At 37.0% G+C, this 17,491-nt stretch overlaps 1 protein-coding gene across 1 annotated transcript; it reads left to right on the top strand.

The window, feature by feature from the left end:
- Positions 1–16,428: 16,428 nt before the first annotated feature.
- Positions 16,429–16,971, top strand: LOC149241583 (pathogenesis-related protein PRB1-3-like). Its single transcript, XM_089367555.1, has one exon. It carries the CDS (start codon positions 16,450–16,452, stop codon positions 16,957–16,959), a length of 510 nt encoding a protein of 169 aa, XP_089223681.1. The 5' UTR covers positions 16,429–16,449; the 3' UTR covers positions 16,960–16,971.
- Positions 16,972–17,491: the final 520 nt, after the last annotated feature.

Here is a 17,491-nt window from a genome sequence, read left to right as displayed (position 1 = left end):
AGTTGACAGTAGAGAAACACTAAGGAATGTGCTTAACTTTTAATATCAAAAGCTCAGTATGCTCATTATACTTCTCCCATATCGAAATAGTTGAGGTATGACCAATCTTATGTTAATGCATTTTGAGCTGAGTAGGGAATGTAAGGGAGTATATCTTAAACCGGGATAAGTAAAAAAGCCAAGGTAATCTAATTGGTGAATCAATACTTACTCAACTACTAAGACATTACAATTCAAGGTAAAACCTAAACAGAGAATTGGATTTCTACCAGTGTGTCAACAAGCATTGATGTTGCGATCAACACCCTCCAAAATTTTGCCTACTCTTGAATTTCAGAGGCTACTGAGGATCTTATGATTTGTTGATCTATGGTTGCTTCATTTTCAATAGATTTTTTCTAAGTGTTTTAGTCTCCTTATCAAGTTATAACTGTCAAATTAACTTACTCACATGCTCATTCCTTGATGAAATAATAAGAAAACTTCCTTTATGCAAGCTTGGATAGGAAAATAATAGTCCACCAAGACAGTACTTGTGTATTTTTCAACCCACATTGATAGTTAATATGCACTTTCCATTTATAGGATCCCTTACTTTGATTAAAATTGCACTTCTCTTTCGATGAGTTTTCTCAAATGTTGTTGTTTTGCACCTTTGTTTTCACAAGTGTCTCTTTCACGTTAGTGATTATAATTTTTTCTTGCATTCACTTTAACAATTAGATTTTTCATGTTATCTTCACTCTGACATGTGTGGCTTTTAATTTCTTCAACTTTTGTAAGTGTCATTTCACATTTTCTGAATGTCGCAAGTGTCTCTTTTAGTTCTTTCCACTCTTGTATGTGTCACACATTTTCGCATCGCTAGAGGAAGTTGTAGTGCACTCTTCTACACTATATGGTCCTACATATCATGACAATATGTGCTAGACACATTCCTACAAATTAGTGCCCCTTTTCATCACAGTCAAAACTTCTGTCACAACTTGTGTTCTAAGTGTCACAAGGTTTCGTCTTAATTGTCACACTTAGAAATGAGTGTCGCTTTGCTAGCATTTCAAGGTGTAAGTTTTTTCACGAGTCTAGTGCAATACCCTAGCTTGTATTGATGGCATTCACTATGTGATCCATGTTTGAGTTTTGTTTGGATGTTTTTCCCTCTCTCACTCTACTCATCCCATGCTTAACCATTTTGGAGCTTTTCTTGGTCCTACTACTGAGTGAAAGTTATCAAAACTTCCATCCTTCACCAAGTGATGAGAAATGCCCATTCATGAGCCTTAAATTCATAATTTCCTTTTCCAATGAGCCTTCTTAGGCACATAATGCTTCTTTATTGAAAATTTAGTCACTATCAAAGAAAATTGTGCCCAACAGAAGGATGTCCCTTAAAAATCACACTTAGGGAAAAAAGGACCCTGTATCTCTTCAAAAGTACACTTTGGGAAAACAAGGACCCTATATCTCCTCAAAAGTGCACTTCAAGAAAACAAGGGTCCTTTGTCTCTATAAAAGTTCATTCTGCACTTTCAAGCAATAGTTGGGCATCCCTGTCCACTCTAATTATTGCTTGTTCCCTCACTTGCTCTTCCAAAGAACATAATGCATCTATATGCAACAGTTGAATATGCTTGTCCACAAAGCCTCTCTCATGCATAACACACTATAAGGTAATAGTGTGCCCCTCTTTCTCTCTTGTGACTGTGCCCTTTTCCTAAATTTTCTCTCTCTCCCCCTTAGTGCATGACACACTTTTAGAAAAAAGTGGGGTCATCCCTTGCTCACTATCTCCTACTCCATGAGCCTATCTCATGGTGCAATTTTAGTCAACAAGTTCATCACATTATCCCTTGCGCTTTCTCACTCCACTAAACTTTGAAGAGCCCCTCCTTATAGGGTACGTCATAGTTTTAATGAATAATGGCGCCTTCCTCTGCTATTGTTAAACTCAGCTACACCCTCTTCATTAAGCCATTCTTTCTTAGTTCTTTCATAGGGCTTCACAAGCAGCTTCTTCCATGAGCGAGGTAGAGCTAGGATAGACGATTTTAAGACTGAATTGTCATGATTGATATTCATTAGAAGATGTACCTTCTCAGCATGGCAACGTGATGCTCAAGGAATGTGTCAATGAGAATAAGTAAAGAAAATCATGCAGAGAAGAAGCACAAAGAAGAACTATAATGAAGATATGAAAAGGATCCTAGACCGTGACATGATAAAGACATTGGTTGCCAACACAGAAGGTTTTGATGATGATCCAAGACCCTTTGGAGGATTAGCATAATAAACAAAGTATATCATTAAAAAAAATGAAGTACAAATCAAATATATCATGAAAAATGTAGGACAAAGCAACAAGAAGAACAACTTGGCATTGCCACATCATCATGAAGATTCCTAGTCATGATTATTCAAGTGTTATCACAATTTCAAATGTGTCCATGTGTAACGCCACATCATTGTGGATGTAATGATGTAATTATCAAAAAGAAAATGACAAAATGTAATGTGTGGAAGTCCATGAGTCACATGTGGAATATGTAAAGTCAGGTGAGGACAAATGGGTCAAATGGAAGTTAAAAAGTCATTGGAAGTCCAAGTGTTGTGAGGGTAGTTCAAGATTCATAGGGATATGAAACATCATCCCTCTTTTTATAAAATAAACCTCATAACTCAAGAAAAAGGATTTTTGGCAGCTTAGGCTTTGGAGAGATAGCTTTGGCTTCCCTAGATTGACATAGAATAGGAGATCATGACTTGGAGGAGCAATAAGTGACTAAATGTTCCATTATTGGAACTTGTGTATCATTATTCTAACCATGTTCTTGGATCTTTCAACTAATGATTGAAGATCATTTAGTTATCACATTTTTATGTGTATTAAATGAATATTTAAAGACTATTCTTTGGTTGTTTGCAGTATAGGTTGCAATTCATATGTACCAAAGAAAATAAACTATTTCGGTTCCTTTGGTGCTCATCTCATCAAGTATGTGTTGTACTTGTTTAATGATCATTGTGTCTATGTGAACTATTCCACTAGATAACTAACAAATCTTTCTTTCCTCATGTGTGCCTTTCTTAGGTTACTAATATTACACTCCTTCCAAAGACTCACTCTTGTCTCCCCTCTTGTGAAGGTCCACTTTTGTAACAACCCTGGTGAAAATTCCATGTAATAAAAGTTGAAAGCAATAACCAGAGTTGATGGCACACTTATTTCAAGATGAATATTGGGCACAATCCTAGTAATGTAGATCACTTGTGATTTTTTATGGCTAAGGAAATTAGCAAAGGCAATGGCTAATGCTTTGGACAGGGAAAATGGCATTTTTGGCACATTTTTTTATGAAAATAATGGAAATTAGGAAAAAAGGGAGGTAAAAGGTCACAGGTTTCATGTAAGGAGGAAGTTGAAGGAAAATAATGGAAAATGAAGAAAATAGAAGCCTCATTATTAAAAAGGCTTTTAAGGATCATTTGGTAACCTTTTGTCAGTTCAGTGCTAGAACTCCCTTCTATTCTCTCTCTCTCTCTCATACTCTTGGAGACTTAGAATTTTCTTGGAGCACTCTTGGTGGGTGTGGCATACTTGGATTTTGGAGCAAGAAGGAAAAGGAAGAGTAGGAAAGTGCAAGAAGGCATCGGGATTAGCAGCTACATCAGATTTGTTTACATGTGTCGAGTTGCATGTATGTTTCCTTAACTATCTTTTGGCATGCATGGAATATGCATGTGGGTTGTTGGTTGTGATCTATCATTGACATGTAGGATGGCTGAGATTGATAGTGGATTTCCTATCCTTGCCATTTCCTGGATAGCCATGGTGATTGTGTGCTATTTCCTTGTTGTGTTTTTGGTTGGTTCTCATGTTTCCTTAGCTTGGGTTGAGTTATTAGTCCCATAGCCTTGGTTGGACAAACGCTCCAGAGCCATGGAAAATCTGGGGTTGTGTTACTAGTCCTGTAGTCTAGGTTGGAAAAAAACTCTGGAGCCCTTGGTGGGTTAATTTACTAGTCCCGTAGCTGGGTTGGACAAAAACTTTGGAGCCTGGATGGTTGGGCATGAAACTGATATTATGATGGTTTTGTGATGTTCAACCACGAGGTGGAATCACTGCCTGATGGGTTGAGGTGGATGAAATTTGGAAGCCTTGGATGGTTTTTAATTGATGTGTTCTATGAGATCCCACATTCTTTCTTTGAATATGGCATGGGGGTGAATGGATGAAGGCATATTTGGCTCAGCCAATCTACAGTCGGGTGGAGTGTGGAAGCCCCATCTCGTGTTTGGATTTTTCATCATTAATGAAATGTTATTTCTCCTCGTATCTCTATGATCATTTTGATGGATTGTATGTGGCCTATATGGTTGTACTTTCATGAGTAATTTTTCCCTATTATGTTGGTTATATATGTCTTTTATGACAGTAGCCATGTATGGCTTTCCTCACATTTTTACTTGTAATTGAATGATCAATGTATCTATGACCTAAGGGATGGAATGGAAATTGATATGGTGAGGCATAAATGGTTCTTATTGATTCTCATATAAGTATGAGACCCTTATTATCAGAATTGTTAATTACACTTGTAGATTACACATTTGCAATGTGTTTGATGAAACACCTGTCATGGCTAGTAGGGGTCTAGTTAAGGTCATGAACAAGTATTTGATTTAGTACTGTAATTTCCATGTTATTTTACTAATTTAAAGAGATGGTTCAATTTCGGGCATTGATTTGGGCTCTAAGCCTGAAAATGTGGCTCAAATCCTAGAATCACTGGCCTAGAACTGATAATTTTGGTCTCCGGTCGCTAGCAAGAAATCCTGTGAATGTGCTGGTCACACTCATACCTATAGCATGGAAGCGATTGATCCTTAAATTGTGTAAAAGCTCAGTGGGACCGCAAGGCAGACTATCTAAAGTATTGGGTTGGTTCCTGAGGGTCCTGTAGTTGATGATTAATGTTTGTATGGTGTGTTTCCATTGGTTCCACTTCCTTAATGTGACTTAGGAGTTCGAATCATATCATAGTGGCCTCTACCTGCATGTTTACCCTGGCTGGCTGGTTGCTTGGGTAAATGTGGGAGGAGGGTGTTAAAGAGTGGTATTAGAGCATGGTTCACCCCTTAGACTAGATGGGATATGTGTTAGTCATGCATGCATGTCATTTTCATGTGTGCCTCTCACCCTTGTATTGCATGTGCTTGTTCCACTTGCATGATGTTGTTCATGGTTGTAGTGATGTCATCATGTGAAATTTGAGGTGTTATTGTGGAATGCATCGCTGTGAGTGTATGACTAGTTACATGTCGATTTATGTCACTTACATGTATCATTGTAGTATGCTTGGTTACATTCTTGCATGTTTGGTTACATTCTTGTATTCTTGGTTGCATGTATCATTCTTGCGGGTTTGAATTCAAGAATTGTTCATCAACGCTCGATCATATGTATTTATGCAGATGTGTGGATAGTTATGAATTGTTGATGCATGTTCATGTTTTCATGTGGTCAAGTGTCTGTCCCTTACCTCAAGGAGGAGAAGGCTAGGATTCAAAGATTCATTAGTGGGTTACCAGTTGCATTCTTAGAAAGGATTGAGTTCAACGAGCCTAGATCATTGAAGGAGGCCATCCAAACTTTGAAGCATTGCTATGAAAAATAAAAGCACTGAACTAAGATGAAGCCAAATTGGAGAGGTAATTCAAAGAATGAAGGAAAATGGGACAAGAAGCAAGTGACACAAGATTTGCGTAAGAAGGAGAATGTTTCACCACTTAAGAGGTTCAATGCATTAGATAGAGGACAAGGACACAGATATGAGGAGTAGAGTAAGGAGCCCATGTAATGTTGGAGTTGTGGAGGAGATCATCATAGGAGGGATTTCCCACAATACAAGAGTGATAGGCCTAAGATATACAGTGTGCAAGAGGCACAAACTATTGGAGACATTGGTTAGAGTAGTCCACGTGTCTATGCAACCTTGGATAACAAATAGACATATCATTAGGAAAATATCATTGAGATGTACGGTAAGTTTTGTGATCAAGTTATTTCTATTTTGATTGACCCTGGATCTAATTATAGCTATGTTAGTCCTGACTTAGTGGATAAGTGTTGTTTTTGTAAGGAATTGCATGCAGAGTCTTGATTAGTGCAGTTGGATACAAGTATGAATAAACAAGTTCCTCATTGGGTAAGAGCTTATGCATTGGACTTGAATAGTATGCCTACCATAGCACATTTGAATGTATTACCATTAGGTTCATACAACATGTTTTTGGACATGGACTGTTGTATCTTCATAGAAACAATGTAGATTGTTATGACAAAGCCATTGAGTGTGTTGATGACAATCGAGAACCAAGAGTTGTACATGGAAAGAAGAAATATAAATCAGTTAGGATGATGACAACTATGCAAGAAACACATAGTCGTAGGAAAGGGTCTAAGTTATTTGTAGTACACATTTCTAGTGATAAAGGCAAGGGAGTTGAGGATGCAGATGTGTTGATTAGATACCCTGTTTTACAGCAGTTCAAGGATGTATTTCCTGATGACATTACAGAGTTTCCAGCTCACAGGGAGGTAGATGTTTCTATTGAGTTAGTGCCAGGGGTAGCTCTAGCATCAAAATCACCTTAGAAGATGAGCACACCTGTGTTGGTTGAGTTAAAGTTGCAGTTGATGAAAATGTTGGACAAGGGATGCATCAGGCCAATTGTATCACCTTGGGGCACGCCGTCTTGTTTATGAAGAAGAAAGATAGTACTCTTATATTATGGATTGATTACAAACAGTTGAACAAAGTGACTATCAAGAACAAGTACCCTTTGTCGAGGACTAATGAATTATTCGATCAACTGAAGGGAGAAGCAATGTTCTTGAATATCAACTTGAGATCCAGATACCATCAGGTATGCATCAAAGAGGAGGACATTTACAAGACTGTGTTCATGACCAGGTATGGGCATTATGAGTTTGTTGTTGTTTCATTTGGTTTAAATAATGCTCCAAATACATTCATGTGCTTTATGTATAGTGTGTTGCATCCATATTTGGATAAGTTTGTTATTGTGTTCATTGATGATATACTGGTATATTCTAAAAATGAGGAAGAGCATGTAAGACATTTAGAGGTAGTGTTGAGGTTTTTGAGAAAGCATCATTTGTATCCTAAGCTATAAAAGTGTAGTTTCTTTGAGACTAAGGTGCATTAATTGGGGAATGTTGTCTCCAAGGAGGGAATTGTAGTAGATCGATAGGAGATAAGGGCCATCATGGAGTGGATAGATCCTAAGAGTGTGGATGAGGTGAGATATTTCATAGGTTTTGTAGGATATTATAGGAGGTTCATCATGAAGTTTTCACAGATTGCTTATCTTATCACATCATTGCAAAGGAAGGGTAAGAAGTTTGAATAAACTGAGGAGTGTGAGGCTAACTTTGAATATATTAAGAAGTTATTGACACATGGACTAGTACTACAAATTGCAGATCCAAACAAAGAGTTTGTGGTATGCACATATGCTTGCAAGAGAGGGCTTGGTGGAGTCCTTATGCAGGATGGACATGCGGTATATTATGAGTCCTAGAAACAAAATGAGCATGAGAATAACTACTGGACACATGATTTGGAGTTCGCAGCAATCATACATGCATTGAAGATGTGGAGACACTATCCTCTTGGAAGAATATTTGTACTTATGAGTGATCACATTGGGTTGAGGTATTTGTTTGACCAACCGGATCTGAATGCTAGTCAAGCTAGATGGTTGGCCACAATCAGTGAGTTTGATTTCGAGATCAGGTACATCAAAGGTAAAGAGAATAGAGTGGTAGATGCTCTTAGCAGATGGATACAAGTAAATCACTTAGTAGCTATGAGCTCCTATGGGACAGATCTATAAGATAGGATCTTGTGGGCAAGTCAGCAGGATGTCAGATATATGGATATTGTGCACACGTTACAATAGAGTATTCGTACAGGTACAAGTAGTGGTACAAGTACAAGTATAGGTATAGGTGATGGTACATGTAGAAATACAGGTAGAGGTACAGGTGCAGGTACACAGGGTATGGATTATTATCTTACAACAGATGGGTTGGTCAGGTTTCGAGATAGGATATATGTACTGGATAACAGTGAACTCAAGAAGGTGATATTGAGGGAGTTTCATGTGAAACCTTATTCAAGTCACCTAGGTTATCAGAAGACATTAACTGCAGTGAAGAAATTTTATTATTGAACGAATGTGAAGAGAGATGTAGCAGCGTCATGGCTAGATTTTTTTATTTTTAGCAAGTGAAAGAAGAATGTAAGCATCTAGATGGAATGCTACATTCGATCACGATTCTAGAGTGGAAATGGGAGTTTATTTCCATGGACTTCATCATAGGGTTGCCAAAGAAAGTGAGACACATGATTCCATTATGGTCATTGTGGACAAATTGACAAAGGTTGCACACTTCATTCCAGTTAAATCTACATTCTCAGCTAGCGATGTAGCATAGGTATTCACAAGAAAGTTGGTCAAATTGAATGGTTTTCCAAAGAATATCGTGTCAAATAGGGATGTGAAGTTCACTTCCAATCTTTAGAAGGAGTTATTTGCAGGTTTGGGCACATAGTTGGCCTTCAAAACAGCATATCATCCATAGAAAGATGGATAGACAAAGAGGGTCAATAGGATATTAGATGATATGTTGAGGATGTATGTGATGCATCAACAATGGAAGTGGGAAGAGTATCTCCCTTTGGTAGAGTTCGCATACAACAATGGTTATCAGGAGTCATTGAGGATGAGTCCTTTTGAGGCATTGTATGGGTAGAGTTGTAAAAATCCTATCAGTTGGAGTGATATGGTTAATAGGGTGTTGATTGAACCAGATATGTTGGCAGACATGGAACAAGAAATGCCGGTAATCTAGAAGAATCTAAAGGAAACATAGGATAGGCAGAAGAGTTACGAAGATAGGAACATGTTATTCAAGGAGTTCCAAGTTGGGGAACATGTGTACTTGCGCATCAAAATGAAGAAGAGCTCCTTGCATATTGGATCATGTGCCAAGCTGGCACCACAATTTTGTGGAGCCTTCAGTATCATTGAGAGGATTGGGCCCATAACCTATTGACTTGCATTGCCTTCGACAATGAACGTCCATGATTTTTTCCATATATCATTGATTAAGAAGTATGTTAAGGATGTTGATCATGTGATTGACTGATTTGTATTGCAGGTGGAACCAGATGGAGAATTCTAGATGGAGCCTCAGTGTATATTGCAGATTAAGGTACTCATACTCTAGAACCGAGCAATCAAGAAAGTTAAGGTGCAGTAGAACACTTTGGGCTCGATGAATCTACATGGGATATCAAGGATTAGTTGCGGGCTATGTATCCTTCCTTGTTTTCCGATTAAGGCAAATCACCTTCGATATTGTGGTTTGGTATATGCTTTATGGTGGTTGAATATGCTTTATGATGGCGTCGTATATGTTATATGATGTTTTGATATATTCTTAGATATGGTGTTTAGTATATGTTTTGATAAATGCTTTGGTATATGTTTTGGTATATATCATTGGTAATGTTTCCATATGTACACATGTATATGGATGTAGATACTGCCATGAGCTTTGTTATAAAGCTCCACTATGAGGTATGGGTGTCATGTTATTATGATTATGTTTTCATGTTACTATGCTATCATGTGGTTATGTTATCATGATGTTATGATGTCATGTGGATTTCACTGAACTGGATGATCATTGTAAATAACGTAATGAGTTTTGTTATAAAGATCCACTATGAAGTATGTTATTATGATGTCATGTTATTATGTTTTTATGTTGGTTGCTTCTCAGCAAGTTAATCATTGTGACTACTACATCGAGCTAATTTATAAATCTCCATCAGTAATATATTTTTCTTACAATAGCTTTGTGGTTATAGGTGTTGTTGAACACCTAGGACGGTGTTACCCCAAGGGGGAGGGTTCTGTAACAATACTGGTGAAAATTACATGTAATAAAAGTTTAAAAAAATAACCACAGTTGATGAGACACTTATTCCAAGATGAATGTTGGGAAGAATTCTAGTGATGGGGATCACTTGTGATTGTTTATGGCTAAGGAAATTGGCAACGGAAATGGTTAAGGATTTGAAAAGGAAAAATGGAATTTTTGGCACATTTATTTATGAAAATAATGGAAATTAGGAGAAAAGAGAGGTGAAAGGCCACAAGTTTCATGTGAGGAGGAAATTGAATAAAAATAATGGAAAATGAAGAAAATAGAGGCCTTTTTCATAAAAAGGCTTCTAATGATTAGTTGGTAACCTTTTTCCAGTTTAGTGTTGGAGCTCTCTTCTATTCTCTCTATCTCTCTCATACTCTTGCAAACTTAGAATTTTCTTGGAGAACTCTTGGTTGGTGTGGCATACTTGGATTTTTGGAGCAAGAAGGCAAAGGAAGAGAAGGAAAGTACAATATGGCTTCGGGATCAGCAACTACATCAGATTTGTTTGCAGGTATCGAGTTGCATGTATGTTTCCTTCACTAGTTTTTGGCATGCATGATAGATGCATGTGGGTTTTTGGTTGTGATCTGTCATTGGCATGAAGGATGGGCGTGATTGACACTGGATTTTGTAGCCTTACGATTTCCTTGATAACCATGGTGATTGTGGGTTTATTTCCTTGTTGTGTTTTTGGTTGGTTCTCATGTTTCCTTAGCTTGGGTTGAGTTATTAGTCCCGTAGCCTTGGTTGGACAAATGCTCTGGAGCCCTGGAACAACTTGGGTTAAGTTACTAGTCCCGTAGCCTGGGTTGGAAAAATGCATTGGAGCCCTTGGTGGGTTGAGTTACTAGTCCCATAGCCTTGGCTGGACAAATGATCTGGAGCCTGGTAAAAGTTGTGCGTTGAGTTACTAGTGCCATAGCAGGGTTGGACAAATTCTCTAGAGCCCTAGATGGCTGGGATAAAGACTGATCTGATAATGGTTTTGTGATGTTCGACAACTAGGTGGAATCATTGTTTGATGGGTTGAGGTAAACGGCCTCTCGAATACCTGGATGGTTTCATATTGATGTGTTCTATGTGATACCACATTCATGCTTGGAATATGGCACATGGGTGAATGGATGAACAGATATTTGGCTCAACCATTCTATGATTGGGTGAAATGTGGAATTCCCATCTCAGGTTTTGATTTTACATCATTAATGAAAGGTTATTTCTCCTTGTATCTCTATGAGAATTTTGATGGATTGTATGTGGTCTACATAGTTGTACTTTCATGAGTATTTTTGTCCCTATTATCTTGGTTATATATTTGTTTTATGATAGAAATCATGTATGTCATTCCTCATGTTTTTACTTGTAATTGAATGATCAATGTATCAATAACCTAATGGATGGAAATGTAGTTGATGTGTTGAGGCATCAATTATTCTTAGTGATTTTGAGCTAAGTATGAGACCCATATGCTCATAAATATTAATTACATATGTAGATTACACATTTGAAATATGTTTGAAGAAATGCCTATCATGGCTAGTAGGGGTCTAGTCAAGGTCTTGAACAAGTATTTTCTTTAATACTGTCGTTTCCATGTTATTTTACTTATCTGCAAAGATGGTTCAATTCTGGGTAGTGACCTAGGCTTTGGGCCTAAAAATGTGGCTCAAATCCTGGAGTTGCTTGCCTAACATTGATAATTTTTGTCTTTGATCGCTGGCAGGCAAGCCTGTGAGAGTGACTTTGGGTTGTTGGTTGCACTCATACCTATAGCATGGGAGTGACTAAGCCTTAAATTGTCAAAAAGTTCAGTGGGACCCCAAGACAAGTTGTATAAAGTATTGAGGGTCCTGTAGCTGATGATTAATGTTTGTATGGTGTGCTTCCGTTAGTTCCACTTCCTTAACGTGACTTAGGAGGTTGAATCATTTCATAGTGGACTCTTGTAGTATGTTTACCTCGAATGGCCAATTTCTTGGGTAGATGTGGGAGGAGGGTTTTACACCTTTTACACATTGTAATTGGTGTTTCATAATGTAAGCTTGCTTTCCAATTTCATAGGATATGTCCGTAATCTCTTATGTTATTCATTGTAACCAGGGAAAACCTTAAGTTATGGTGGCTAGGTTGATACTTCATATGCAACTGCTACTCCAAATGTGAGGTCTAATTGGGACTTCATATCAGGGAGACCCCTTTTATGTTGGCGATATCTAGCATCGTCAATAAAGGGATATTCCAAAACTTGGAGAACAAAACCTTAAACATATATGTAGCGGATTGTGGTGTGGCCACTAATAATGAAGAAAATTTTCATGCTTTGGAGAAAGGTTTAAGACTAGCTTAGTCAATGGGGGTGCAACAAATTGGCGGTGGAGGGAGACTCTAGAATAGCCATTGAAGAGGTCAGGAAACTCAATCAAGGGACAAGCTGTAAAAAGGTGGAGAACAACTACTGCTTGTTGAGAATGATAAATCAGATAGGGAACCTCCTCCCTCTCTTCCATTATGTAATACCTTCCCATACTCTTAGTGGCATGAAACCATGCAGCAAATTTTCTAGCTAATCTGGGCTACATGAATAGAGAAAGAAAGAATGATTTGGTAATGGAATGGTCATTGACCGACGAAATGGGAGATCTCGAAAGCTCAAAATCCATCCAAGAGAAGAATTATAACCAAGAGCAAATCCACCCCCATAGTGAAATGGAGCGTTTCCCTAATCTGGGTGGGAGGAATCAAGAGGGGATTTATGGGACTTGATCCCATGTGAGGTGTCATAATTAGTGTAAAAATAGTGGTGGGGTGGCCTGTAAGGCATCGTACTTCCCACACCATGTAACAATTAAATGCATGTGAGGGCGATGATGATGAGGCTTTAAGCCTAACAATATGGCCACAGAATAATATCTCCAAACAAATTCGACATTGGGGTAAACTAAGAACACCATTCTGTGGGTTTGTGTATTGAATTGTAGTTTTGGGAGGAAGCGCTCAACGTGGATGATGTCAAAGAATGGTTGACACCAGTATTTATCACTTCAAGATAGAGAACTTTGCCAAATCCGTCACCGTATGTATGTAGGTAGTCCCTTCATGAACTCCATTACATGGTAGTGTTTTCAAATGAAAAGGTTAAGTGGTTTTACAATTACTTTGGTTTTTTTTCCTCGCTACATAGCTACAGTGAGTGATAGGTCTCTATGTGTCTCCACTGTAATTGTGTCTGATATATATTGGGTTTGGGCACCTTCTTGTTCTTGGGTTTCCATGGAGGTTTTGGACCTAGAGTGTAGGTGTTTAGGGGACTTCTGTCGCATTTCTTGGCGGTTTTTATTGGATCTCTATGCTATTAATTTTATATATTATTGGTCTTATCTCTTTGGCATTATGAGTACTCTCACTGGCACGATGTTCGTTTAATTTTTATGGTAGCTTGTTCTGGTGATGCCTACGTGGGCAATGCAAAGATGGGCACTTTATACTTTTCTTTTTATATTTGTAGTCAAAGGTTTTTTATGTCAAAGTCCATTGGGTCCATTGGGGGGTTAAGATGAGGTCTTTGCATACTCCAAGGGTATAGGATTTTTCATGCACTAGTTTAACGTTTTGTTTAATGGAAAGAATCTATGTTAGAGTGTTTATTATAGGAGGTAGAAGCCTGTTTGTGTCGTCACTAAAAGGGACCTCTGCATCAAAGTACTAGGGAAAATTTTGTGGGCTAATATTTGTAATTGGGCTATTTTTTTCATGCTTTTCCAAAAAACAAAATCATTAATTTTCAGTTTTTTTCTAAATATGATTCGCCTAAATTTTATAATATAAAATTATAATACATTAAAAATCACCAAAATTTTATAGATACTATCTAAAGTCACTAGAAATTGGAATAATTTAAAAAAAAATAGTTAGACATTTTAGAGTTTCTGTGTTACGGGCTAGTAAGATTCACCAAGGCTTCTAAACTTTAAAATAATTTTCCATCCTTAAAATTTTCCTTGCAAAGTACTTGCCAATTTTCATGGTCTTCATATCTCGACATTCTCCGAGAAGGGAATTAGCACCCATAAAATTTTTTGGTAGTGTAAACATGCAGAAATCATGGCTCGGCCTCCTACTACTCACCGTAGACACCGAGGACACCTCTGAAGCTACGATCAGGGAAAAAGACGCATTGAGGATCAAGTTGATATGGTCAGGCACCCATATACTTCCACCACCTCACTCTTGACCATATAGAGGATTCATCAATTAGAGAATAACGTAGGTATGATGGAGGTGCCAAAGAAACATCACTTCTTGGTTAAATTCGGTGAATTATTACACGACCGAGGTAATAAATGAGGCCGGAGGACATTACTCTTACAATCTCTATTGGTTTACTAGAAAATGAAAAAGTTGTTGGCTAGTGCTTTGGGTACACCACAACAAGGGCAAGCATGGACCCAAGATGTCTTCGGGGCTCTCAAAATAAATATGCAATAGGTGAAATATGTTATGGTATAGCTGAATGTCTGTATAGCTAGATTGAAACACAATTTTCCTTTCATAGTTCTGGAAAATGAGCTAGGATTATGCTCTAAGGATCCTACATTGGTTGATTCTTCAGATGAGTAGTGGTTTTATTTGTGGTCTTTAGTCTATTTTTTGGTATGGTGATGGACAATATAATATATAGTAGGAGGATAGGAGAAGTCTTAGTGTATATGGCTCTATTAAAAGTATTATGGAGATATCATTTTTGGACTGGGTATGATGCAACCATATGGTCAAGAGACATAGTTTCCCGTTGGGCAGGTTGAGACCATCCGGTTTAACGAACAATCTCTCTTTTTTGGCAAAGTAATAAAAGGATCCACCTCAATTGACAAAAAAAATTGTAAATATGTGTATTAAAAAGTGTGAAAATTTTAGGATTAATATTTTGATATGGATTAATTTTCCATGCTCTCTAAAAATAGCACCAAACATTTTACAATTTGCACATTAGAAACTAATAAAATTTACTAAAATTTCTAAAATTTTGCCCATTATACCAGTATCTCACCATCAACTTTATCCACTTTATGCCATTATCTGATACATCCATTCACTTGTATTTTCAATTTCAATATCATCACTATCTTATCTTATCTTATTTTTTATCCATATCTATTCGGAGTTGCACTAACCATTAATAAATTTATTACAATTTATGACGTTGTTAAACAGTATCACAATCGTCCAATCTCGTGGGTTATGTTTTGTAAGTGGGTTGAAAGTTCCAATTTTGAACAAAGGGCACCAATGTGCTTTTCTTGCGGAATGGTATATAATCTATTTAATATATTTTTGCTTTAGTATTAGATTAATGATGAAGGGGATTGAAACAATTTTTTTTAATGGTAAACTGTGAATCTACCTTGATTCTTCTTAATAACAAATAGATTTTCTAAACGGACATAGCTAATATCAGATTAGTACAATGAATCATCTTTAAAAATAAAAAATCTCACAATCGACTCGGTGTCACATTACCTGGTAGATCCATTCACTTGTATTTTTAGTTTCAACGCCAGCACCATCTTATCTTAGCTTTTATCGTTATCTATTAGGAGCACTCGCCATTGAAAGATTTATTACAATTTATGAAGTTGTGATAGAGTATCATAGTCGTCCAATCTAGTGGGTTTTGTTTTGTGAGTAAGTCCAGGTTGAAAACTCCAAATTGGAACGAAGGCAACAATGTGCTGCTCTTCCAGAATGGTATACAATTTAAATAACGCTCTATAATTGATTTAAATAATATATTTCACTGCATCTTCCTCCATATGATTAATGATGGAGGAGATTGAAACAAAAAATCGATTGTAAACTGTAAGTCTATACTTTTATTTATTTAAAGTTTCCGTTTTCAAAAGGCGTGTTTCATACGGATTTAGTGCTGGCTGCTCTTTGTGCATAATCTCAAAACCAGAGGTCAGAAAGGATGGTGGGTTGTCTTCTTTTTTACTTAGGTAATTTCATGCTAGGATATGTTTGGTATATAACACCATTATCCATCTTGATTTATTAATTATTTTAATTCATTAACAGTTAAGTATGTTAATTTTTGGAATAACATGATGTACCTTATTTATATAAAATCATTATCTACCTTAATTCCTCCGAATAACATGCCTGGTAGCATTTTCAGTGAGATTGCCTAGTGAGATTCCAAGTAAGCCCAGTCTCGGCGTCCTTCGCTTCTAGAATGACTTATTTCCACAAGTATATGATTAGATGCCGAACTGAAACACATTCACTGGATCTTCCTCCATATCGTGGAAGCAATACGTCATACCCGATTGCAATTTTTCGCTATAAATATCGATACTTTCTAATGGTTTTCATATATTGAGTTAAGCAGGCAGCGAGTGATTTGTTTCTTTCACTACGGAATGGGTGTTACGTTTAGTGTTGTCACTACGGAGTGGTTATTCAAGTATGTTTTTTTCCTGCAACTCGCATGGTTCTGCTTGCTTGGGCAAGGCCAAGATGTGCAGCAACAATTCTTAGCTCCTCACAATAACGCAAGAGCCCAAGTGGGCGTTTCGGCTCCCGTATGGGACGACAACGTCGCGGCTTACGCACAGAATTACGCAAATCAACGAATAGCAGACTGCGCTTTGAGGCACTCTGGTGGCAAATACGGAGAAAATATTTTCGAAGGGTTTGGAATAGCAGATTACATTGAAAGCGCCGTGAGGTCTTCGGTGAACGAGAGGCAATACTATGATTACTCTTCTAATTCCTGTGCTGCAGGTAAAGTGTGCGGGCACTATACGCAGGTGATCTGGAGAAATTCCCAGAGGTTCGGATGCGCTCAAGCTAAATGTAACAACGGTTGGAGTTTCGTTATCTGCAACTACGACCCGCCAGGAAACTATGTAGGGCAGAAACCATACTGAATTCTGATATCTAGTGCTATCATATCCTTCTAATTCTGTCGTCGCCTTCTCATGTCTAGTTGTTCAACGTCTGTGTACGTTGACGAGGCTAGTTAAGTAAATAAATAGCGACTTTGTCTATACGTTGACGAAACTAGTTGTGTAAGTAAATGGCGACTGTATGTGGACGACGGTAGTCATTAAATAATTTATGAATCGTCTTCTTGATGTGTAAATTATATTGTGTGCATATAGACATAAGTCCGTTAGTAAATATATATTGACATTAACTTATGATAAATATCAAAACGATTTAGTTGATGATAAATTTCATATCATTAACCATAATAAACAAATGTTTTTATTTTAAATTAAATTATTATTATTATTAAAATAGGTGTAAATGAAATACATATCTTTTTTCTATTTTATTCCAAAATTACAATTTTTTATTTTAAATTAAAATTATTATTATTAAAAATATATGTAAAAATTATATATATATATATATATATATATATATATATATATATAGATATTTATTTACTTATTT

This window comes from Pinus tabuliformis, chromosome 8, assembly GCF_031772625.1.
Source record: "Pinus tabuliformis cultivar Carrire ecotype Pingquan chromosome 8, CPIR1, whole genome shotgun sequence".
NCBI classification, from domain to species: Eukaryota; Viridiplantae; Streptophyta; class Pinopsida; order Pinales; family Pinaceae; genus Pinus; species Pinus tabuliformis.
Note: the sequence above shows the minus strand (reverse complement) of the source record. Positions and strands in the feature narration are given on the sequence as shown.